The sequence below is a fragment of the Epinephelus moara genome, chromosome 19 (assembly GCF_006386435.1).
Source record: "Epinephelus moara isolate mb chromosome 19, YSFRI_EMoa_1.0, whole genome shotgun sequence".
In the NCBI taxonomy this organism is placed as follows: Eukaryota; Metazoa; Chordata; class Actinopteri; order Perciformes; family Serranidae; genus Epinephelus; species Epinephelus moara.
In genome coordinates this window covers 28,434,439-28,458,853 of record NC_065524.1, presented here as the reverse complement: position 1 = coordinate 28,458,853, position 24,415 = coordinate 28,434,439, and the positions used below count along the sequence as shown (strand labels likewise).

Sequence of the window (24,415 nt, the reverse complement as noted above, 5' to 3'; positions counted from 1 at the left end):
GTGTGTGAGCGAGGTGACATGTAGAGAGGAAAGTTCGGAGCAGGTCTGGCTTGTGTACGTGCGTGTGTGTGTGTGTGTGTGTGTGTGTGTGTGTGTCCATTCAGTTCGATCTTAATGTAACAAGATCATCACACACGGGGTTGTAACCGTGTATATTCACAAGAACAGCACTTTCATACGAACAAACAGAGGTGGAAAGTATCAGAACGTTTACTCAAGGACTGCTCTTTAGTAAAAGTTTGAGGTACTTGAGTATTTCTATTTTCGACCACTATATACTTCTATTCCACGACATCTCTTGGGCAAATGTCGTACTTTTTACTCTACTACATTTATTTGATAACTTCAGTTATACTCTCCAGATTAAGATTAATGATACAAAATAGTATATTAAACCAGTGCATTCTCATACCAGCTCGTCAAATACCGCTGCTTTGTCAGTGGAGCTAAGTGTCGACATATGACACTTCTGTGTCTGTTTCGGACATTCACAGATGATTAAATAAAGGTTAAATTAAAAAAAGAATCCTTGCATACTACGTTGTTATTAAAATAACTCCACTGACTTTTGGTTTCAAACAGGCTCCCTGGTGAAAGTCCATTGTCTGTTTGTCCAATCCACCTCCCCTCCCACCTGACCTATATGGACTTTCTCTATCTTTATGCCCTTGGTGTAAGAAATAGCCGCCGCTTGGTGCGTATCATATCAGCACAAAGAGTGTCTTGGGGTGTTGGTGTCTGATGTCAACGTCCCCTGACAAAGCAGCAGTATTTGACGAGTTCGGTTGTGGCCGGCAGCATCAGAAACAGCCGCTGCTCACTGTGTATCGGAACGTCGTGACAGGTGCCTCTGTACATCAATATCTGATGCTGAAATCATAGACAAAGCGGCAAGGTGACGAGGTGGGAGTGAGAACATGCTGGATCCACATACAGTACAGTATGGTATAACATCAATAAGACCGTTTTGATCTACAGGGGGAAATTCACAAGCTACCCAACACTATTTAACATAGAATAATATGTGTAAAGTATGTATGGTTAATTTAAAATCAGCTCCACATTCACCAGCTGCAACATTAAAGTGATGTACACATGAATGCATCAGTAATCATCTGTAAGCATCAGTAATTCTGCAGTATGGTACTGCTACTTTTATGTAACCCATTCAAATCCCCAACCAATTGAATGGACCATGGATTCAAGAACATTAATCTCAGAAGGTTGTGCACATACTGTTTCTGGAGGTACTGCAGAAATTAAGGATATTTTCAGTAGTGATGACAGGTGCAGTGTGTTTTAAGGCATCACTTTACTCACTGATATGAGTTAAGGTGTTTGTTTTTTTTGTTAAAAAAACGTCTGTTAAGAACATTTATATTTATTTTTCTACTCATGTTCAGAATCTCCCTCCCTCCAGAAAAGTAGCACATAATAGTCTTTTTCAAAAAAAAAAAAACATAATTAACATAGTGAACATAATTAGGTTTTGAACAGTTAAACAGTAAAACATCTCAAATACGTCTCCATCACCACAAACACTGTATGTGTGAAAGCAGACACACACATAGGAAGATGCACACACACTCCATTAGCGCAGTATTGCAGCCTGCAGGGTGTACGACCTGGTTACTGTCAGAGAGATTATCACATCATTAACTGCTAATGAAAAACCAATTCAGACAGCTCTCCTCCTGCGCTGCGTGCTCGCTCAGTCTGAGGTTTCCACACCGTTCATTCGCTCTCATTTCTCAGGTTGCACAACACCAACTGTCCTAAGAAACGCTGTCGATGTGCGGCAGCCATATCGTGCATGTGAATGCATAATTCAGAGCTAGTGGGCACTGTACAGTCTATCTGTAAGTTTGTCATCCTGAACGTCCATACTGTAATTTATTATGTTGATCAATGCTGTTTTCATGTTTCCTCCATTTTGGGAGTTTAAAGGTGTTTTTTTCACTTATTTGTTTACAGATAGAGGGTGTTGTATGCTGTACAGATTGTAAAGACCCCTGAGGCAAACAGGCTGTATAAATAAAACTGACTTGACTATAAAAATCAAATGTTTTAAAAATGATCTTTGACTTCTTTGATTCAATCAGGTCTGAAATCAGTGTTTCAGGGTTTGACCTTGTGTTTCAAAGGTCGTCACTCCTCCGAATCGAGCCCCACTAATGAATCAGCAGCGGCGTTGTGGCACAGGGACAACAGTAGTTCGCTGTTAAGTCAGGTTGTTCATCGTCGCTGCTCGTCAAAGCTAAAACCAGAACTCCCTCTCTGGGGCCTAAAGGATGAATGGTCGCCGAAATGAATCGTCTGCATATTTTAATGCTCTGAGAGAAACTTTATGGCACGAGAGAGAAGGAGACAGAGAAGCAACTTCATCAAACACATCATCTGTCCTGTGACGCCTTGCCTTGTGACACCAGTTTGCTCCTGTGTGCAGCACATTTATATTTATGTGTCTGCTCGTGCACACTTTTTCTGTACGTGTTTGAAGGCACGTGTGGCGTGTGTATGTGTGTTTTGACTGCAATAATAAAAACCACACCAGCACAGGCCACATTTTTCAAGTTTGTTTGACGCATTTAAAATGCTAATAACCAGTTTATTATGTGCTACATCAAATGCAAATGCTCTGTTTTACTGCCGTGAAGTTGGGCCGACGTTAGCATTTGCATATCTTATGTCTGTCTCCTTAGCATGCATGGAGGAACTGGATAGCGGGCAGACTCTCAATAAATAACATTAACAGGCGCATTAGATAAACAAGCTCCAATGATGCTGCTATTAGGGAATGCAGAGCCATAGCCCGCTTAAATGAAGGTGTTTGACACAGCAGCATATGGTGTGCAAATTCCCCCAAATCAACCTAACGCCAACGTTATCTGGAAATGTCAGGGAGAGCAGACGGATTGAAAAAACATCGCTTTAACGGCAGACGCTTTACGATGTTGAGAAAATGCTGCGGAGGAATTTGCCTCTTTAAGACCAACTGGCGGCTGGTGCTCCTTGTGTGTGTGTGTGTGTGTGTGTGTGTGTGTGTGTGTTTGTTTGTGTGTGTGTGTGAATGGGAGAAACAGCAGTTAAGAAACTCTAATTGTAAATGAGAAACTTTGTCTGGTTTAATGTTTGGTTCACTTTAAGTCTTAATCACCTTCAGGCTCCATTCAGAAACCCACTAAGATGTGAAGTAAACACTCCATAAAGAAAGTTCATATTTTCTCGTTAAAGGCAGCTCTGACTATCAAAGCAGCAATTCATTATGAATATGAGACGGGACATGATGACACTTTCAGGCAGTCCGTTTTGTTTTTTACAGTGACTGAGATGTGGCTTGTTGACAGTTTTCTGATGCATCTCACACACTGAGGAAGGGTGCTGAGGAAAGTTGGCTTCACATTACTACTGCAACACACTCAGATATTAGGTGCATTAGACTAGACCACACTATTTTTGAAATTATAAGTTCATCAGCTGCGACAAAATGATCATGTATTACAACCTGAAAACGTTTTAAAAGATTTGGAAGATGATCCGAACAGTTAGGGTGGTTACTTATGTAACTTATGTCCTAAACTTATAAATAATACATCTACATTTTGATGTTTTGAGGTGGGACGATTGCCCTGAAAATAATATAATGCAATGTTCCTTTTCCCTTGCAAAAATTTAGCGTAACTTTGGAGCATTACTTGACCCCCTTTCCAACAAGATAGCATAACATAGTTGGAACAAATGGATGCCTTAGGTCCTCTAGTTTAATATGATACCTGTGTCTTCACTGTAGCTTTAACACTGAGCCGATACAGCAGGTTTCTTACTAAAAAATGACTCTGCCTCATTTCTCACCTTCAGCTCCACCTGTCACACCTGCTGCTCCTTAACTTTTTTTTGCCAGACATTTGTCAGTAGCCTCTCTGCTCCTTTCATTTTCTTCTGCTCACTGTACCCTGGCTTTTCTTTTAGGAGCTCCCGATTTTTGGTGAGACATTCTGACTTATGAGTTCTCCGCTGCTGTCAGATGGACTGCACCATTTCACAATACCTGCGGGTATCAGATGGCACGTTGAAATGTGTTGTAATGATAGAAATACAGTTATTTATCATGTAAATACATATAACTTGCATTGTCAGTGATGTTAGTCAGTAAGTAAATTGTTGTACTTGATCCAATTGATCCAACTGAAAGGTCAACCATAGACCTGAAACTGACTTGATACGGGTGTACTGTTGGTGAACTAAACCAGAATGCATTATCAATACCTAAATCACTGATTGTAATGATACTAAGTCTTGCTTTGAGTATCTACACTGACGTCACATTCTGGGCACATGACACCTCTTTTCAGTGATCTTCTATCACCATGTTTGTTGGAAGAAGACATTCAATAAACATTTATAATTTACTTTATAAATGCTCTTGTGTTTAAACATGCATGTTATAAGTCACTGACAGTTTAACAGGAAGTAAAAATAAAAGAGTTGATGTTTGGCTAATGGTGGTGACAATGTATCCAGAAGCATTAATGCTCCATTCACCTCATAAATCATGAAAATCCTGACACATCACTGTCCCCTCCATGACGGTACATCACCAGGTTTTGATAATAAATCTCTGTTGATGTTGGTGATTCTGGGCCTGTACCACTTGGTGTCTGATTGAAACCGAATTTTGTGGCATCTCTGACCTGGTTCACAGCTCACCATGCAATGTCAAGATTTAGTTATACTTTCAATTACATTCAAGTTATGTGCAATATTGACTTGTAAATGCTTCCAACTAGAGCATGCTGCCTGCTAAAGGTATACTATGCAGGGAAAAAGACTCATAGAAAAGTAGACCTTCTCAAAAATCACCCATGATTCAAGTGTGTGGTAATGTATACAACCGGACAGTTGGATGGAAACAATCTGATTTTCTCTCTTTTAAAGTGCTGTGCTATAAATATGTGATTATAAATGTGTTAGGATAGTCTGTGTTTAACCCGACATACTCCTCTCCCTGCTCCTCAGACCTCCTCTCTTCTTCGTCAAAAGCCCACTTGTGATGAGATGCCAGCATTCGCTTGTTCCTCCATTTGTACTCGCTGTAAACCCAGGCACTCCGGATGAGTGTCAGCTACATACCACAAACAAACGCTGAAGTGTAGATGCTAATGCTCTCTTTTTTTTTGGGTCATTCTCTCCTTCCTCCCTCCAGCCTGCCCAATAATCTCTCCTCCTGTCTCTCCTCCTCCTCCTCCTCCTCTCTCCCTGCTCCTAATCCGCTCCACAGCCGTGAAAACTCTCCATGAGAGAGAGATGACCCGTTCTAATGGGTGGAGGCAACCACCCACACACAGCCGCGGAGGGTCCAGCCAGCACACACACACACACACACACACACACACACACACACACACACACCAGAATTTGCTAATCTCACTTGGCTTAGTCTTGATTGCCCAAATAAGACGCACCGAGCCGGGAACACGCTACATGATTCAAACCCCCATTATAACCCATTTTACGGTTGTAGAGACTCAGCCCTGCTTCATCAGCGTGGTCGGCACTTGTGTGGTGCTGAAAGCGTTAATTAATTATTGATTAGTCAATTGACAGATCAGTTTTAAGTAAATGTTCAAGCAAAAAAATGCCAAACATAATACAAACAATGGCTTTGAATTTTGGACAGAAGACAAACAATTTGAAGACGTTTTTCATTATTTTACAGATGGAACATTATTACAGATTAATCAATAATAAGAATAATTGTTGCAACTTTAGTGTGTTAGTCTTTTAGTATTTGATTTTTACAACTTTTGAGTTGATTAACTACAGAAATATAAATGCAGGGTGATGCATGAAAAAGTTTTTCCACGTTCTTGATAGATAAAAAACATCCAAACATCTGGAAATGGATGGAGTCTGTTTCATACAGCAGCTATGCTTAAATGTCCCAGTACAAGAACATTCAGACTGATCAGGTTTGTGTTCCCTACAGATTACTCATGTCACACAAAGAGCAGATCTCTGAAACATCGTGACGCATCACAGCAGCTGTTTCGCTGGGCTGAGTGTGTGCAGGTGTTGAGCTCTCAGTGGGATCATTCAGCCATTTTCCTGCTGGTTCCTGTACACTTGTTTATTAGACCGCTTAAAGGACCATACAGCTGGTTCTGAACGTTGTTGGCCAGTTGAGTGCAAGTTGCATATGCTTTTACATCCCTGCTGACCATTTACCAAAGCGTGACACACGTTTTAAGATCGGCTCTTTGCTAAGTCGATAGTTTCGTCTTTTAAGCTACAGCTGGGAAAGGTGGTCCATCACTGTAAAAACACATTTTTAGTGTGTACAGGAAGCTTCAGCATCTCAGGTTGGAGAGCTGGCTGCTGTACAAAAACTTTGTTGATGCAAGTGATCACAAATTCACATTGTTCTTTTCACAGTGCCCATGTTTGGCTAATTTTTCAGCAAGTCACTCTTTTGCTCCTTAAATGTAGAAACAAACAGAAAAAATGAGAAGATGACGAATGTTCGTTGGAAGAAATTGTCAAGCACAAGCAACTTTCAGGTCTCTGCAAACTGATTTTAGTATTGGATCAAAGTAAAAAAACAAACTGACAGTAGCATGAAAATCAACCTGAACAAAACGCTTTAGAAAACCACAGTGGTGGATCTTCCCATAGACAGAGAGGCAGTGCCTAAATTGCCCAGCTCAACCCCCAAACACATGCCCACTAACACTTTTTTGGGAGGCCTTCGAAAAAAATCACATATTTTGCACATATTTTCTCTTGTTGTTTGTTCAAACAATATTTAGGTGAGTTTATAGTGGCCACAGTGGCCATTGTTGTTGTTACTCCTCAATGGTTCCAGCGCACCGATCGACAACAGCATTAGCTCTACCCATGGTGCTAACTGGCTAATCAAATCCCCCTGCAGCGCTTATTGGTCGCTTTCTATTTTAACCAAGAAATCACTGTTTTATGCTTCGATACCAGGAGAACCAGTCAGCTAAAACTCAGTGGAGTGGGCAGATTCAAAGGTCTGGACCCAGGCTATGGAAACCCCTGCCAGGCCAAGAAATCTTTTTTTGTTAATGCCAAAAGTAACGCCAGATAACTACTACAGCGTTTCCCCTTTATTTTTTCTGCAACAGCTCATGAGTCCATGAACAAGGTAAGTGTCTATGGTTAGTTCACATGTCTGTAATAACAGCAAGAAAGTTGAATGTCTGTTATCTAAACTCTTAAGGTCAGTTGAACAGGTGACGTGAAGATGACATTGTCAGTAGGCTACTGGTTACAAACAAGCTAGGTAGTGAACAACATGCTAACATGCTGATGGATTCAGTGTCTTCTGTTATAACAGATAATAATGCACTTTAAAAGGTGCCTTTCAAAACACCCAAGGTCACCTTACAGAGTAAAAAATAACATACAGAACAAGAGCCGTGAGTTGTGCACACACTGTGATGGAAACAGTAGCTATGTTTCCATCCAAAAGTGATTTGAATCATTGGGAAATGCGTATTAAAAGAAATACGAATCCTGTGTGTTTCCATTAAATGTACGGACTTTGGTGAAAACTACGAACCTGCGCGAGTTTTCCGCAGAACTGGAAACAAAACAAGTCTCGCATTCTTCTTCTTTTACATTTTCTGGCGGTTGGCAACCAGCTTGTAAATGCATTACCGCCTTCCCGACCCGGAGTGTGGATATCACCATGGAGAGAGGTGCGCTACGTCAGACTTAATTCGAACATAACTGTTTCCATCATTTTTTCAGATCAACCAAAACCCGGCTAAAGCGAGCGTATTTTAGTTTGTGCGAATCAGGGGATTTTAATTTGAATTTTGATGTTTCCATCATAATTTTCCGATGCGATACTTCTCATCTAGAAGTATCACATCTAAACAGGCTGATGGAAACATGGCTAGTAAGATTGTTAAATCGTGGGGGGGTGCAAACTGTACAGTCAGGGTTAAAGTGCATAAGTCAGCTTGAACAGGTGAGTTTTGAGATGGGATTTGAAGGATGTTATGCTGTTAGCGATGCTGTTTTGCCATTACTGTTCTCTGCGTCAATGAAAACTCAACTTCTGGCATTTGCAATTGGTGTTCTTCACCCCTGGAAGACGGACATAACAGGAGTAACAGGCAAACTAGCTTTAAAAGTGATATCTTCTTTTCTAAATGAGTGCTGTGCAGTGGGTCTAATTTATGCCAATGTGTAGAGTGGTTTGTGTGAATTTGGAAAAGTAACTGATAAATATTTGGAGAAGTTGGTTAACTGTTAAATATTGTAGGAAATTATAAAGTGTTAAATTTGAGAACAGAATTTGGTCTGGCAGCAGGTGGCAGAACGGATGTTTAGTTGGGTTCCCCCTCCCTCCACCGGCCCCTCCGCCAGGCCGAAGCAGTCAACCTCAGGGAAACACTGACACTGCTGACTGAGACTAATCTGATACGAGAGGATCAATCTTCTCAACAATGTGTCCTATGTTGTGAAACTGAGTCTGTGCATATGAGATGATTGAGATTATACATTTATTACGGTGATCTTAGAAGACAGTACAAGTCACATATTTGATCTCTCTGTGTGTGCATGTTTAACCTTGTGCTGCCACAGCTTTATGTTAATCCGACGACAGTCAATTCTTCAGACTTGCTTATTCAGACATGTTAAACTGCCGTCAGATTAACGTAACGACGGGAGTGCGTGAAAGGAGCTACATTTTACATCTGACTGCAGTTAATTTCGGTTGGTGTTTAATTGCTTATAAATTAAGTTTTTCAGAAATAAGAGAGAAATAATGAGCTGTTTTCTCATGAATAACTTATATAGGCTCAGTTTTTAATGGTATGGTCCTTTACGACCAAGCGTTGATGATGAAAGTCCCCCAAAAACACACGACAATTAGTTTTTGTTGGACAAATATGCCCGGGAACATTCACCCTGGGATGCCCTGATACACGCCCTGCAACACACACACACACACACACACACACACACACACACACACACACACACACACACACATGCTGGTTAGTGACAGCCAGGCTAGCCACATAGCCATGCTACAGTAGCATTTCCTCCTCTGGTCCTGCTTCAACAGATGGCCTGACAGGTCCCTGGACAGGCCTGCAAGGTGGAGGGAGGAGGGGGGTCGTGTGGGAGGATGGGGGAGTTAAAGGGGGACGGAGGGAGGTTGCGGGGGGTTGGCACCCTCTTAGGAGGACTAAGGGGGGGTTGTGTGGCGGGTGAGGGAGGGAGGAGACATATGTCCACAGCCCTGGCCCCTGCCGACGGGCTGTCTCTGCTGGCTGCCTGGTTGCTGGCTCGCTGTCTCACACACACAATAACTTGTTTTTGTCACTTACAGGGACACTGCATTATAAACCACACCAAATCTTAACCTTAAATTTAACAGTTTACCCGCTTGTGTCCCCACAAGGACAGTGAGTCCTCACGACTCTGTGAAAACGTCTCAGTCCCCACAATGTCATTAAAATAAGCATACACACCGAGCGATACACAAACTTACTCCACTAAGGCTGGCAGATCGCTGCAGCACAGCTCCTCTCCATCTGCACCTAAAAGACCCACGCGCCCCGACAATGAGGTGACCATGTCACTGCCTGAGCCGAAGCAGAGGGACGGAGAGAGAGAGAGCCGGAGACAGAGAGAGATGCAAGAAGAGAGGGGAGAGAGGAGAGGGAGGGGACGAGGGAGGGACACATTAACAAGCTATAATCTCAACTGCCTTATCCATAATGCATTGTGTGGGCCAATTTACATGGTGCTGGTCCCTCTGGGAGAAAGGAGATCATCCATCACATTACTTTATTAGGTCCCTCACACTCTCTCACAGATGTACACATACGCGCACATGCCCACGTGCACACACACACACTCACACACAGGCACACACACATCATTATTTGTCTCTGCCTGTCCTCCTCTCTCTCCCTCTGTTTTGTGGGCCTGTTTTGTCATGGTTGTTGTTCCAAACTGCTGCTGCCTCTATAAAACAACTCCACGCCGGGTCGTGTTGTGCAGACTGTGACAAGGAGGGAGGGATTTTTTCTTTAAAAAAAAATAAAATAAAAAAATACAGCAGCAGTTTGTTTAAAAAAAAAAAACGCGACAGCCTCTGGTTTCAGGGTGAGTCATGGAGTCGGAGGATTTAGGTAAACGTCGGAAATCTGATGCCGAGCTTTGTTTTCAGGAAGGAAACTTTCTTTGTGTTTGAATAAATAAATCTCACAACTGTAAATCCACAAAGTATCATTAATCCCTGATTGTTTGTCCTCAGATTTACATAAAATGAGCCACTTTAGGGAGATTTAAGACAAACATTTTGGGACAGCAGCATATTTAGGATTGTGTCCATGAATTTTGGTAAACTTTTCCTTCTTTATATTTAAATATGCTCATTTCAGCTCATTATTTGCAAGATAAGGGGAAAAATCTCTTTTTTCTTATGTGTTTTTAGTGACATTTGTGATTTTACTCTGTCCAGCTGTACCCTGAAACTCCCTCAGCAACACTGGCAAGCCAACATTTAGGATATATACCGAACTGCAAATATCAAAAGATAAAATAATTCTCTGTGCATGATCAAAATGTTGATTGTTCCTCTATTAAAGCAGTTTCATTCACAAGGGATTTTTTTAATGCAGATTCCAGTTAAATTTAATTGAACTGCACTTTTAAAGGACTTCAGTTAAACATCAGTTTCTGAATAATTTAGATTATTATTTAAAATCTGTGCTTTTATTCGTGGTCATTTATGAAGAAAAAAAAGATGCTGATTGTCTTTGTTTTTGCACACTGTTTATTTTTCTACTACTTTATATAATTATGCAAAATTGCCTATTCATTCTCATCCAGCAGAATGTTTTGTGTTTATCGTGGCATATAGGCTCTGCACAAATACATTTCTATTACAAAGAAAATAAGCTGACTTCATTTCTTTTATTAATTTTATTGAACTACTTATAGTGAAATAACTGCAGGCCTCTGAGAAACTAAATTTAGGCTGGAGAAATTTAAGGGGAGGAATAAAGTCAGTCCAGATGATGAAGATACATTAAAACAAAATGCATTAAATTGTCCATAAAAGCGTCCTGAGCTCAGTTTGTATGTGATGTGCATGTGTTGTGTTTGTGTCTAATGACTGGATCGACTCAAGTCGTCCGTGCATGTGTCAATGGAATTAATTGTTGGCACCTTAGCCGCACATACGCACACACGCGCGCGCGCACACACACACACACACACACACACACACACACACACACACACACACACACACACACACAGATCCATCATGCTCCGCAGTGAATAAAAAGAGCTGTAATTGCAATCATATATGTGGAGCCTCAGCACCGCGCGCCATACCGTACCATTAGTATCACAAATAAGTAATAATTTGCTAATGACAACATTATGTTGAGTCAGTTTAGGGGCAATTAAAGTGAGTGATATTTACATATGCCCAATGAATCACCGAGCGTGGCAGTTCAGGCGGGCTCTAATGAATATTCATCCAGGCATTTCTCCCCTGCGCGCTGCAGTTTATAAACTGAATTATGGCTGATTTGCCCTTTTAAAAAATGAACATGGGCGCATCTCCCACAAGGAGGCGGCGAACAATAACGTCTGATTATAAAAATGTTTTACTGCTAAACTGCCGGTGAGGAGACGGCGGCAGCGTGGTTAAAGACTCACTTGGAGGGGTGCAGAGGAGGGAGAGCCCACCTAAAATCAATCCGATTTAGTCTCGGCCTGTCCACCTTTTTAGACTGACATAAATATTTACAGTGCGCATTCAGAGTGCGCGATACATCACGAGCCTCAACATGTAATTGATTTGTTTTTACAGGCGGTAGTTTGTCTTCAGATTATCCCAAGTGGAGGTCACGGTTCACACCAACCTTTTAGGTTTGATTTCCATAAGAGAAGCGGCCGGCTCTGAGAGCGCAGCCCGGCTGCCTCACCATCCACCACCGCTGCCGGTGATTTCTCCGGTAATTGCCCCCGGTGTGTGTCGGGTGGGTGCTGACCTCTCAGGTGCAGGATCAACAGGCGACATCAGTTTGCATTCACGGGGCGCTTAACAAGATGGGCCGCACGTTTGTCATGCAAATAAGCGGCTCACTAGCAGGTGTCAACACGGCACACGCGCGCAGGGCGTGCACGCGCACACATGTAGCCCATGCAGCATCTTTAAACAGGACTGCAGTCATTTTCAAATTGACAAACCTGCACCTCACAGTAATCAGTGATGTAAAACAAATATCCACAAAGAATAAATAAAGAGTTAAAAATGCTTCAGACTCTCCTACAGACCTATGCAAATCATGTATACCTCATATTGTCACACTAAATCCATAATAAGATACGGTTTGTATGTCTACAATATTAGATTAATGTGCCACCTAATTGATTCCTTTGTAATTCATCTCAGTTTGTGCATATAAACTTTTTAAAATGTGTATATCCCACTGAGACCTGAACTTTTGTTTGGTATGCATTTTTAATTTCTCCTAGCTATATGAGAACAGTAGGACCCAATAAGTATAATAAACTAAACATTATTAATGACAATAAAGTCCCAATGTCCTCAAAAAGGACTTCCTAATTAACAGCGTCTTATCTTGTGACTCTAAAATTGGTCAAATGTGTTGCCGTATTGAACTATAAACATAATTAATGATAAATAAACAAGTTTCAATCATAAAATGTGATCAGGTGTCACTTTTGTGTCGGGATCAGCTGCAGACTGACTTAGCAGAGATGGCTGCCATCTTGTTTTTACATGGATTAGTGTATTGTGGTCTTACTACCACTAGATGGAGCAAAGAAGTGTCCACAAACGAGGACAACAGGTCTTAGTTAAGTAGAATGAAGTATAAGGTCAAGCAAACCCAAAATGTGATGACCTCATACGAGGGTACAGGGCTCAGGAAACTTTGATCAAGCTGCTTGTTTTTCTGTTATTATTTTTTTTATTTAATAGGGGAGCTGTTTCTCTATAAGCAATTTTGGCTTCTAACCTGCACAGTTTCACAACTTTATAAATCCTTACTGTCTTTTTTCATACACACGTATGTACAAATACTAAAATAATAAAAAAAATCATCATATGGACAAATATGTAAGATATGTTTTCCTTTTTAAATTATGTCTCTGGCTCTTGTTGGTCATTTTGGACAGTATCTATGATGATTTTAAATACACAAGCCATGAGCGATGAGCAAATCATCCATTTTTGTTTTTGTTTTAAACAAATACAAGCAGATGACACAGTTAATAAATATCAGGCCATATTTTATTAACTCTTAATATTGCACCTCTATCCTGAAAATAATATTCCTCACAAGCTTTTTAAAGTGCTGAAATGCCTCATGACACATTTGTTGAATTTAAGGGATTCTTCAGGTGTTGTCTTCAAAAACAACAAGGCAAAAAACAGCAACACATTTACCCCTCATGCTGTCCTTCAGTTCAGTCCTCTCTCTCAGCACTGTTTGCTGCTCCCGCTTTGACTAAAATGTATCTGCTGCCATCTTGTGGTCAAAATGGAAGCAAACATGCATTTCACATTTATTTGGAAAATCCCTCCTGTCACACACAAAATGATTCATGATTCATTGATCCCAGAGGAGAAGGCCTCTGCTGCTTTTTACACAGGGTCCAGGGGTCAGAGGTCAGCTGTAGAAATGCCAAAATAGAGCTGGGGAGGAATTCAAGTCCCAATCCGCTCATCTCCCTCTGGTCACAACATTTAGGCTCACAAGAAAATACAAACACATGGCAAGTGACTCATCACGAAAAGCTGAAAATACTACAGAGCTTATGTGGGACTGCACTTCATGGCGGAAACTCACATTTTCTATCTTTGTGATAGAGAGGAAAAATAAGGCGATGAAGAAGAATAAAATGCTCAGCTGGGTAACAGAGCCACCCAATCACCAGTTTCTATTCATTTTGGGGACAACTCCATCAGTTTAGGACAGACAGCATGAAGAAACAGGGATGTGTCAGCTGGAGGGGGTTGGCGGGTTACTCTAGTCCCTCAGAGGGTCTCTCATTAGTTGACATTTTCTGTTCTAACATGCTGATAAACATCTGCGCAATGTTTTTCGGCCACTTGGGTAAATTATGATTAAAGCCATTACACAAGAAAAATCTGATTTAGTTTCATGTGTCAGTGCAAAAATGGGTGTTTACTTTGGAGTTATCCAAAGTCAACGCATTTAATTTCCTTCTTGTTTTCAATCCAAGAAAGTTGGAGAATTTCACCATGAGACTACTTCTTAAGAAATACTGCAGTTTTGCCTGTAAAACAGGCTTAAAAAATACTATGTAAACAGTTTTCAGTCCATTTTCTCAAACTTTTGCTTGGCACTGTATCAGTGAGTGGATTTGTTTTTCTTTCCTCCCAAATATGAGCTTGTAGAGACTCACTGATGCAGGGGTGTCAAACTCATTTTAGTTCACAGGCCACATACAGTCCGATTTGATCGCAGGTGGGCCGCACTAGTAAAACCATTGCATAATATCTTATAAATAACAAACACCTCCAAATTTTAAGTACATTTTAAAAACACTAATCCATTTACCAAACAGATGACAAACAGCACGTGATGTCTCCAAAAGAATAAATGGAACTGAACAATATTTCTGTTATTACATGTGCATTTTTCTGTACATTTCCACTCCTCTGTAATAGTCTTGACATCACCACACCAAAATAAAGTGAAAGAAAAGAACTGTTCTGGTGGAAAAGCCTCTGAAGCAGCATTTTACATGAAGAAAGTTACTCAATGTTTAACTTGCTCCTGAAACCTGGCACCTCTTAGCCTTCACAAGTGCCTCACAATTAGGTGTGCAAGGTCACTCAGTGGGTCAGATTGGACCCTTTGGCAGGACGGCTCTGGCCCCCGGGCCGCATGTTTGACACCCCTGCACTAATGAGTCTAACTTAGAACTAATGATCACCTTATATCCCCTTTTAAGAGATTATTGTTGTTGTAAATTAGAGGTGAAGGCCTGCAACAAAAAATACGCCATATTCTCACTCCAAACTTTAGAATTCCTGCTGAGTAATAAAGTGATTGTTTGCAGGTCATACACCATGTGAGGGTTATCAGACAATGGGCCCTTTGGCACAGACATGCAGAACACCTCTCCTACATAGGAGCATGTTGTTTTGCATCTCTTTGTAAATGTGTTAGGACTTTTTGGGGTAATTTGTGTCTCTTTGTGGGTATTTTTGTGTCTATTTATAGTCACTTTGTGTCTCTATGAGGTAATTGTATGTGTTTTTTTGTCATTCTGTGTCTGTGGTTGTTTAGTGTTCTTTGTAGTTGTTGTGTTTCTTTGAGGTAATTTTGTGTCTCTTTTGGTTTTGCCCCTTTTTGTAGTTATTTTCTGTGTCTTTGCAGTTCATTTGCATCTCGTTGTAGTCACCTTGTGTCTCTTTGTAGTGTCACTTTGTGGTTTATCTGTAGTCATTTCAGGCTTGCTGGTCAGTACGTGTTAATTTGAGTCACATTTTGCAGGCAAAGGCAAAGGCCTTTGAGCCTGTGCCCAGTAGGCTTATTCATTAATCCATCCATGCTGAACACTGGATCATCTTCCTCCTGTTGTTCCCTCCTCATAAAGTAACTTGATATCAGTACACAAAGCTGACATATATGACAGATGTCTCTGGTAATTTAGGCAGGTGGAGGTCAGGGAAGGGCAGCACGCCGTCATTGTCTATGTGTGTCTGAACTGTGTAGGCTTTGATCACTGCTCCCCACTCCAGCACAGAGCTGTGGATGATTCCCAGTCTGGCCTGTTCATGATAAGCTGCTCCCAGCTCTCGGCCCAGGTAGATGTCTTGGATCTGGGGTGAGGACAAAGTCAAGGAATCCCTCTTTATGTCTGCAATCACGTCCAGATTTGTGTCTCTATCCCTGTTGTATCTATTTGTGTCTAAATGAGCACCGTTATCTATGTCTTGGTCACTGTTTGAGTCTGTGTTCTTGGCTCTGTTTGCATCTGGACAGTGATGAACCGGCCTCTGGTCCAGGTTCATCACCGTCAGCCTCTCCAGGTGCTGCACAGCAAAATGTCCCTCCTTGAAATTAGGTGTCTCTTTGGATCCTCCAGCGCCACAATGGATCAGGGTGAGGTGCCTCACCTCTGAGTTGTTCAGCAGACGTGCCGTGTTTAACGGTGACGTGAACCAAACAGTTAAACGTCTCATCCGGAAAACGGGAGACGAGTGCGACTGGGGGCGGTGCAGCGTGGAAAGCTGGATGTCCTTGCATTTGCAGTCTGCAAGTGATGAGATGCTGCAGGGCTGCGGGTCCTGGCTGCAGGAGTAGTATAAAAAGCTGTTGTGGGTCACATACGCCAGGCGCAGGTCAGAGCGCTGCAGAGCCACCGACACACACAGCAGCACGCAGAGGAGAGGGCTGGGAGGGCTGATGGCAGGCATCACTGCTGGAGGAGATTCTCAGGAAGCATATTGATTGGTGTTCATGTGTGGATGTGTGTGTGTTCAGGTACGTAGACCTGAGCCTGTAGAAAAGAAAAGCACATATTCAGCATGAGGAAATAAGTAAAGACAAACACACACTCTACATCTGTGATCAAACCCTTAAACTCAGGAATACAAACCAACTTTCAGCACACTTCATTCATTTTATATAAAGTTTGGCCTGTGTGCAAAGGCAACGAGTGGTGGAGGAAATGCTCAGACCCCTTCCCTGGTCACATTAAGATTACTTTTGTGGTTGCGAATTCTGATTAATGAGCACTGTCCCATATAAATTAATAGAATGGTATAAATAAGTAACATTTGAATGTAGCTGGTGTCAGAGGTGAAACTGATCTTACTCTCTTTATATCCAGCTGTGTAGTTCAATCTACTAACTATACATAGTATTTTATTAAATGAAAATATGTTTTACATGTCAGCATTGCACTCCTGTAACACTGTTGTACTCACAGTTCAAAAGGAAGGATCAGTATAGATGCAGCAGAACCAGAGATATCGCTTTTTTAATTCCATGCACTCTTTTCCTTGTCTAAACCTGGTGCCTACATTACCCACAATGCTACTCGACCACCAACAGTTCAGTCAGAGATTCAGGCGCATTCACACCAAATCTGGCGTTGCAGCGATTAGCCACAGGGTTGTGCTGCGGTGAGGGAGTGTCACTTCAATGCCCCATTTGTGGGGGAGTGCAGCGTTGAGAGGAAGCCAATCTCTCCATCTCTGCAGCTGAGTATTTGTCTTCCATGAGTTTGTTTTTGTTGGCTTAAAGATCTGTAGAATCCCTTTTGATTATCGTAACTGTATTATCTTTACTGCCACAAAAGACACACATGGAAACAAAGCGAGCGCTCTCCTTTGTAAGATAGTAGACTACACACAAGCTGTTGATACGCATTTCCTTTCCTCACTATGATATTTAACAACAGAAGAACACTGTGTAACTTGTTCCCATTGACTGCAGGGGTCTTTCTGATCTCATCGGCAGTTACGTGATTGGCCATCACAGTGTGATGTCGGGTTGTGTTTCAATAAAAGTTGAATCTGATTCCCATCCTCCCTGCGGCCCCACCACCACAGCCTAGACGCACTACCCACATTCAGATGAATGGGAGGAGCTGCGTCTTTGCGGCAACGCCAGGTTTGGTGTGAATACAGCTTTATGGTAGTAACAGCCAAAGGCAACACATTCTCACTCCGACCTCGTCACGTATCGACATTTAAAGCGCCGTGAAAGGTGCCCTGGTGCATTTGTTGTTGACGTTCTGGGATGCCGTGTCAAGTTCTGCCTGTTACATGCATTGTCTTCTTTCAAAATACACTTCTGTTTTCACAGGAAATTTAACGTTTACATACAGTCTCTTTCAAAATAAAGGCACTACGTCGGGTTTAGGAAAAAGAACAGAGTTTGGCTTTATAATTTTTAGGGATGCGAACGCTGCTCTCCCCGGTGAAGATCGATGTTTGTTGGACCCATCCACCAGTCCTCCAATCCACCCAACTTGGACTTTCGCCACCTTTACTTTCGTTCTTGTTCCGCTGTGTTTCCCCCTGACACCGCCGTTAAACTATAAAACCAACCTCCCACGGATCATGCTGAAGTTAAAAGACGGCTTTTTTCATCAGTGTCTGACGCGGAAAGTCACTACCCAGTACCCAATTTCGACAACTTTTGAGTGAGACCGGGTTGCTAATGTAGCCTCGAGCTGCTAGCCACAAGCAGAGATGAGGAGCAGGCTACAGAGGTCTGGTTACGTCTTTCTGACCCCACACCTCCAAACTTCTTTTTTATTCTCAAACTTTTAGTCTTCAGCCCCAACCAATGCTGACTCAAGCGACATCACTTGCGGCAACTTGACTTTGCTCAGCTCCCTCTCGAGCCATTAAAGGCCTTACATGACCTTTTCACACATGCAGTAGTGCTCCACAACACCTGTAAACACACTCTTCTTCAAGTAAGAGATCTGATTATTTCTCCTTTTGCTGTTCGCTGCATTCCAGGGGTGACTTTATGTTGTAATTGTCCTCAGTTGTTATGTAATTGTCCTCTTCATCATGTCTCTGCGTAATGATTTACAAGAACCCCCGAGGAGCAGGTGTGAACTTGCTCCACTTTGCTGTGGGTTGTTGCTCATCATAATAAAATCAATTTGCACTAGATAATATCAGTGACATTTTTGTGGCAAAAGTCCAACTGACAGCATCCCCGAGTGAAATGTTTATATGAAAATAAAATGCTTGGGTCGTGTAAACAGACCCAGCCCTCTTTCAGCGTGGGTCAACTTTCGTACGGGAGATTCTCGTAACTGGATATTTGAGTAAAACGCTCCGAGGTCGCTCCCCTGTGTGTCTCTCAGCCATTAAGTATTGTCTTACCAAGACGTGAAGAGAGGGGATGTGGACATACCGACAGCTGGTTTGGATCAGAACTCTGCCACACACACACACACACACACACACATGCGCGCACACACACACAAGAAACAGTCTGTGATGGGTGTGATCTTCCTGTACTACAGTTAAGGATACATTGTTTGGCACTGGGAGCCCACATTGAATTTCTCTCACACACACACACACACTTAGAAAATTATAACTGTGGAGATTGCTTTGAGATTCCAGGGAAAACATTGTTTTGAAATCTTGGCTTTTACAAAAGGTCTGGGTAGATTTTCTGGTTTGGCAACAGCGTCAGGGCAGGAACAAGAGCGTTGACCACTGCATTCTTCCTCTGGCCTCATGTGACATTAAACATAAGTGAACTATCATCTACAGTATATTTAACATCCAGTCTCACCCCTTTTATTTTGCCTTAAAGCTGAAAGCTTATTCCACATTGTCTGACAGCATCAGAGGTATTATGTGTGTGTTTGTTTCAGCTCTTCATTGAAGCTCTATCATGTTTACCCTGGGAGAAATATTATTCAAACCATTCGATGAAATGGAAATATTGTTGGTGGCTTATGCATCATTTATACACGAAATTCGCCCTGATGTATTTGGAAACTTTGGGGCCTCCAATTTCAAACAGCTTTGTGGGTTTAAACATTGTTTGGCTGCACAGCATGAGTTTATACTCACGGACACACCAGCGGGTCAGTGAAGTTCAAAGGGGCGTTTAGGGTTCTTCACTTCACTGAGTTTGCTTGCTTGCTAATGAAAATATCTCACAGTAGGTCTGAAGAAATGTTTTTAATGATGAAATAGCAGCTATTAAACACAGAATACTGGATTACGGCGGGGTTATGTGCAGGACTTATGACTTATTTTATGTGCAATAATGTGCATGAGCACTTTTTTAATCCTGTTTTAACAGCATACATTGGCAACGATTGTATGTAGTGTATGTACAAATGTGTATAATGTTTATTTTCATTACTATTTTATGACTTTTTTATTACTTATTTTTAGATATGAGCCTGGTCCTTGAGTACACCTGAATTTTGTTATGTTTGTACAGTGACAACAAAGAAATCTGAATTTGAGAAGGTGGTCAGCTGTGCTTAAATAAGTTAATATGCTATATTTTTTAGTAGTGTTAAGAAATCCCATGAAGCCCATCAATTATTACAGAAAGGTGGATTATGCTGCAGGAACAGTTTGAGAAGTTTCTAGACTTTTTTTGATGTCTTACATGATCTTGTCTAAAATATGACCACTTGTTTGTTTTAACAAGCAGAAAGTATGACCCATAATTATGTTTTGTGTCAGGTGGCAAAATCTAGAGGCCGTAGTAATCATTACGAGAGCAAAGAAGGAAGTAAGGTGACCTTGTGTAAAGAGCAAGAAAGTCCCCTTAACAACTTCTCATTCAAGGGACTAGTGCTGATGTCTGGTGTGAAACCAAAAGTCAATGTAAGGAGCATGTTGACGTGTGTCATGTGATATACATTTCATTACCATAGTAACAAACGTATATTTTAAGCCAAACCATGTTCTTTCCTCTGAACCATGTAGTTTTGGTGCAGCTGTGACTGTTCTACAACATCAACCACATGTTTAAAACAACCATTAACCATCATATACAAAGTATTCTGTTGTCCACTTGTGGGTGCACTAATTTAGGAAGTGCCGCTGTGGGTTGGGGCAGCTCAGACCATAGGGTCTTTGCTTGGGAACTGGAGGGTCGCTGGTTCCGGTCCCTGTCTGGACCAAATATGGAGCATGGACTGGTAGCTGGAAAGGCGCCAGTTCACCTTCTGGGCACTGCTGAGTTGCACTTGAGCAAGCACCAAAGACCCAACTGCTTGGAGTGACTGTCCATGGGCAGCCCCCTCGCTCTGACATCTCTCCATATAATGCATATATAGGTCCTGTTTGTGCATGTGTGTGTATTTCCAGCCTGTGTGTATATGACAACAAAGTGAAAAAAAATGAATTTGAACTCTGGGATTAATGAAGTATCCTCTTCTATTCAGAGGTAGAAACATGGTCTTATGGGTTGGCAGGCTGCTCTCATGCAAGGTTCATACGTATGCCTACAAAAAGTAATGCACCAAATTCTTAACAATTTATAATGAGCTGGTAACGCGTGTATACACGTAATTGGGAAGTCTGCAATCAAGTGCCCAATGCCATAATGAGAGTAAAGATGGAAAGTCTGCCTGAAGAGGCAGGTTGGGGTGGAGGATGGGTCAAACAAACACAGGACTGTCCTCCAGGAAACTGGTGTTCAGGACTATAGCCCCTTTTACACTGCCAGATTTTCGGCGAATGTTGGGCCGTTTTGCTGGCAAGCTGCGAGCGCTTAGACACACAGAGCCGGATTGCCGAGTTGATCCGAGGTGCCCAATTTTCCGCCTTGTAAAAAGAACGAGGCGGCCTTCCCCTACGAAGGGGCTGTTGATGACTTGTGGGAGGAGCTGTTGATGACGCCGCATGTGCGAGCCACCAGTGGTGGACTAACAGGAAACAGCTGATAGCAGGAAGGAGCAGCTAGTACTAGTAGCAAGAGGGAAACACAAACCTGACAGACACTGTAAAGATGAGCAACTGGGGAGACAAGGAATTGCGTGCCCTCCTTGTCCTCACAAACAAGAGGCCATTAATCGTCAAATGCCGGGAACGGTGAAGGACGGGGCGACTTATGAGAGAATCGCGGAAGGACTGACCAGCTGCAGCTTCCCTCGGAGTACGTCACTGTTTACGTCACACGCTGAGCTACATGTTTTGTTACTTGTCACAATTCCTATTTAAAAAGGGTTTATGTGACACCTGATTGTCATGTGCCAGAGTGTTTCTTGGAAGCAGCTACCTGAATTTTCCGCTGATCACCTGGCAAAACTACAACTTCTCTTTGTTTTTTCCTACAGATTAAATATCACACGTTGTTAGTGAGCTTTAAAGGCACTGGAAGGGTGTTTTTGTCATCTTCAGACAGAGCCAGGCCAGCTGTTCCCCCTGATTCCAGTCTGTGTGTTAAGTTAAGCTAATTGCAACGTGGGTAGCTTATTACCGGTACAGACCTGAGAGTGATATCTCTTTTCATCTACTCTGCTTCCCTTGTACAACAAGTCCTCCAACAACAAACTACATTGTTTGTCCGTGTCCTCTGGAACGACACATTCTGCCAGTGTTGGAAAAATAATATGTTCTGGGTTTGGGTTTGGTTAGTGTTAGGCAAAGAATATGTTTGGGTTGAAATTACTACTTTGTTATGGTCAGGGGACCTTTGTCAGCATGGTTGCAATTACACACTCATGGTTAAGGTCAAGGAGCGGTGGTGGTCACAGTTTTCAAAACAGCACTCACTCGTGGTCCTCCTTTGCTCCTGTCATAATTACAGCAGCTGCGAGAGAGCTCTGTCTTTTCAGCAGAAACACATGTTGTTTTTCGGAAAATGAAAGGACTGATGCTGTTCTTTGTGAGAGGAAAGTCTCAACAAGGACTGTGTCTTCATATTAAAGGGATATTCCACTGAAAAATTATCTTTCTGCCTGAAAGGTGGCTCTTTAAAGTCCGTGACTTGCTTGTGAGCTGCATTTGAGTCCAATGATGAAGGCAAAATATGACAAGTCCTCCAACCCCAATGTATCCCCAGACTATAGTTCATATGATATCAGACAAATTAATGCCCCATGAATGACGTCATCACATTAAGTTAAAGTTATGTACGTTAGGTTAAGGAGAAAAAACATTGTGACAATGTACCTTAAAATAACTATATATAATAACTATATATAATAAAGTTTCGCCCCCCATTGCCCCAAAAAAGGCGCATTCTGTATGAACAAAATTCGGCAGGTGGCATTTCGCTGCACTCCCCGATTTTGTTTTTATACTGCCAATGCTGAAAGAAGACTGACTGGGCTTTCCTGCAAATTTGCACAATTCCTATTTAATAAGGCCTTAGTCAACGTGTAACAGATATAGCTCAGATTGGAGTAGAGCAGACATACAGCTGTCTTTTTGAGGTGATAGCCAATTTACTAATGGTGCAAACTATAAACTGACATTAACTAGCATAAACCATCATGTTCCAAAGAGACACACTACAGACAATAACAAAAAATGACATTTGCCTTATGAAACAGAAAACAGCAAACTGCACACTACTCAGTCCAGCCTGATGGGAAATGTGGGCGTCGCTACAGTATGTTAATCATGGTCTCCTCATACTCAGTCAAGCTATTCTTGGCAGATGCACTCGACCCTACAGAACACATTATTCTTGACATTGCAGCAGCTGATGTAAGAGGGAGGACATGAAGCAAAAGAACAAAGAATCCAAGATGAAGTTTGACTAGTTTTCTTTTTTTAAACAGCTATCAATGATGAAAATGATGGTTTCTTGTTATGCCAACTAATGCTGAGAGCAGAGGGCAGACAGGTAGATGTAACCAGCCTTAAAACACAGTGAATGACAACATAATGCACAACAGACTGGTCTTACTGTCACGACCAAATTGCTCAGCCAAGCCTGCAGCAGATGTATGAAAATGGAGAATTAGAGTGCCACTGTTTGCTTTTCACTCAGACTGAAAATTTTGAACTCCACACCTCCTTATGTCAAGAGTACATTCTTTCTGTGTCCTCGCTGTAAAGCCTTTCCGCCCACTTAGATAAAAATGAATGAGCATTTGACCACATTTCTGGCTTAGCTATGAATCACTGCCTTGGAACTGGGGTGACTCAAACCTCAAACATCAGGCTAAATAATCATTTCTGTGGATCAGGGGTGAAGTTTGTCCTCTTTAAACCGCCACTGTCTCATTTATCTTCAGGACAAAACACATCAGAAGATGACAAGTGACACCTAACAGTGAAATAAGTGTCAGCTGTCAATCCAGCATCAGAAGCAGTTGCAGTGTTAAACATGTGACACATTTCACAGTTTTCCATCGGAATAGATTTGCGAGAATGTTTCTATTACATAACACAGACACAGGAATGCACAAGCTATGTAATGTAATATGAGAATATACAGCACGGCTTGGCTTTCTGCTCTTCTTACGGACTGACTGCAGAACACAAACATACATTTTAACAGCTGTTAAAGCTCACTAAAAGTCCATCAGTGCTAGTTTACGGATAGTTAGTGTCCCAGGTTTCTGGTGTTAAACTTACCTCACGTTGCTGCTGAAGAGCTGATATGTGAATGCGTCAGTCTGAGGCTGGGACGGGGAAGAAAAATCACACATCCAGCTGACGTCAGGAAGGGGGAAGTATCCCACAGAGGAAGCTGTAACTCATATAAAGTGCAGACTGAGTTCAACCCTCAAGTACTGCAGACACACATAGGCTGTTTGTTCTGAGCAGACTTGAACCAAAGAGACCCCTACCAATTTTTAAAAGGCATTTCATTTGTCATACAATAACTTGCACATGTTTAGTTTGGTCAGCTGTTGGTTTTCTACCTCTTACGCAAAA

The 24,415-nt window shown here is 41.9% G+C and overlaps 1 protein-coding gene across 1 annotated transcript; it reads right to left on the bottom strand.

The window, feature by feature from the left end:
* Positions 1-13,312: 13,312 nt before the first annotated feature.
* On the bottom strand, positions 13,313-24,148 carry si:ch73-52p7.1 (uncharacterized protein LOC100321084 homolog). Its single transcript, XM_050071211.1, has 2 exons — positions 24,113-24,148; positions 13,313-16,569 (listed from the first exon to the last, which is right to left on the bottom strand). The coding sequence occupies exon 2, from the start codon at positions 16,484-16,486 to the stop codon at positions 15,674-15,676; it is 813 nt and encodes a 270-aa protein (XP_049927168.1). The 5' UTR covers positions 16,487-16,569; positions 24,113-24,148; the 3' UTR covers positions 13,313-15,673.
* Between the last annotated feature and the right edge of the window lie 267 nt (positions 24,149-24,415).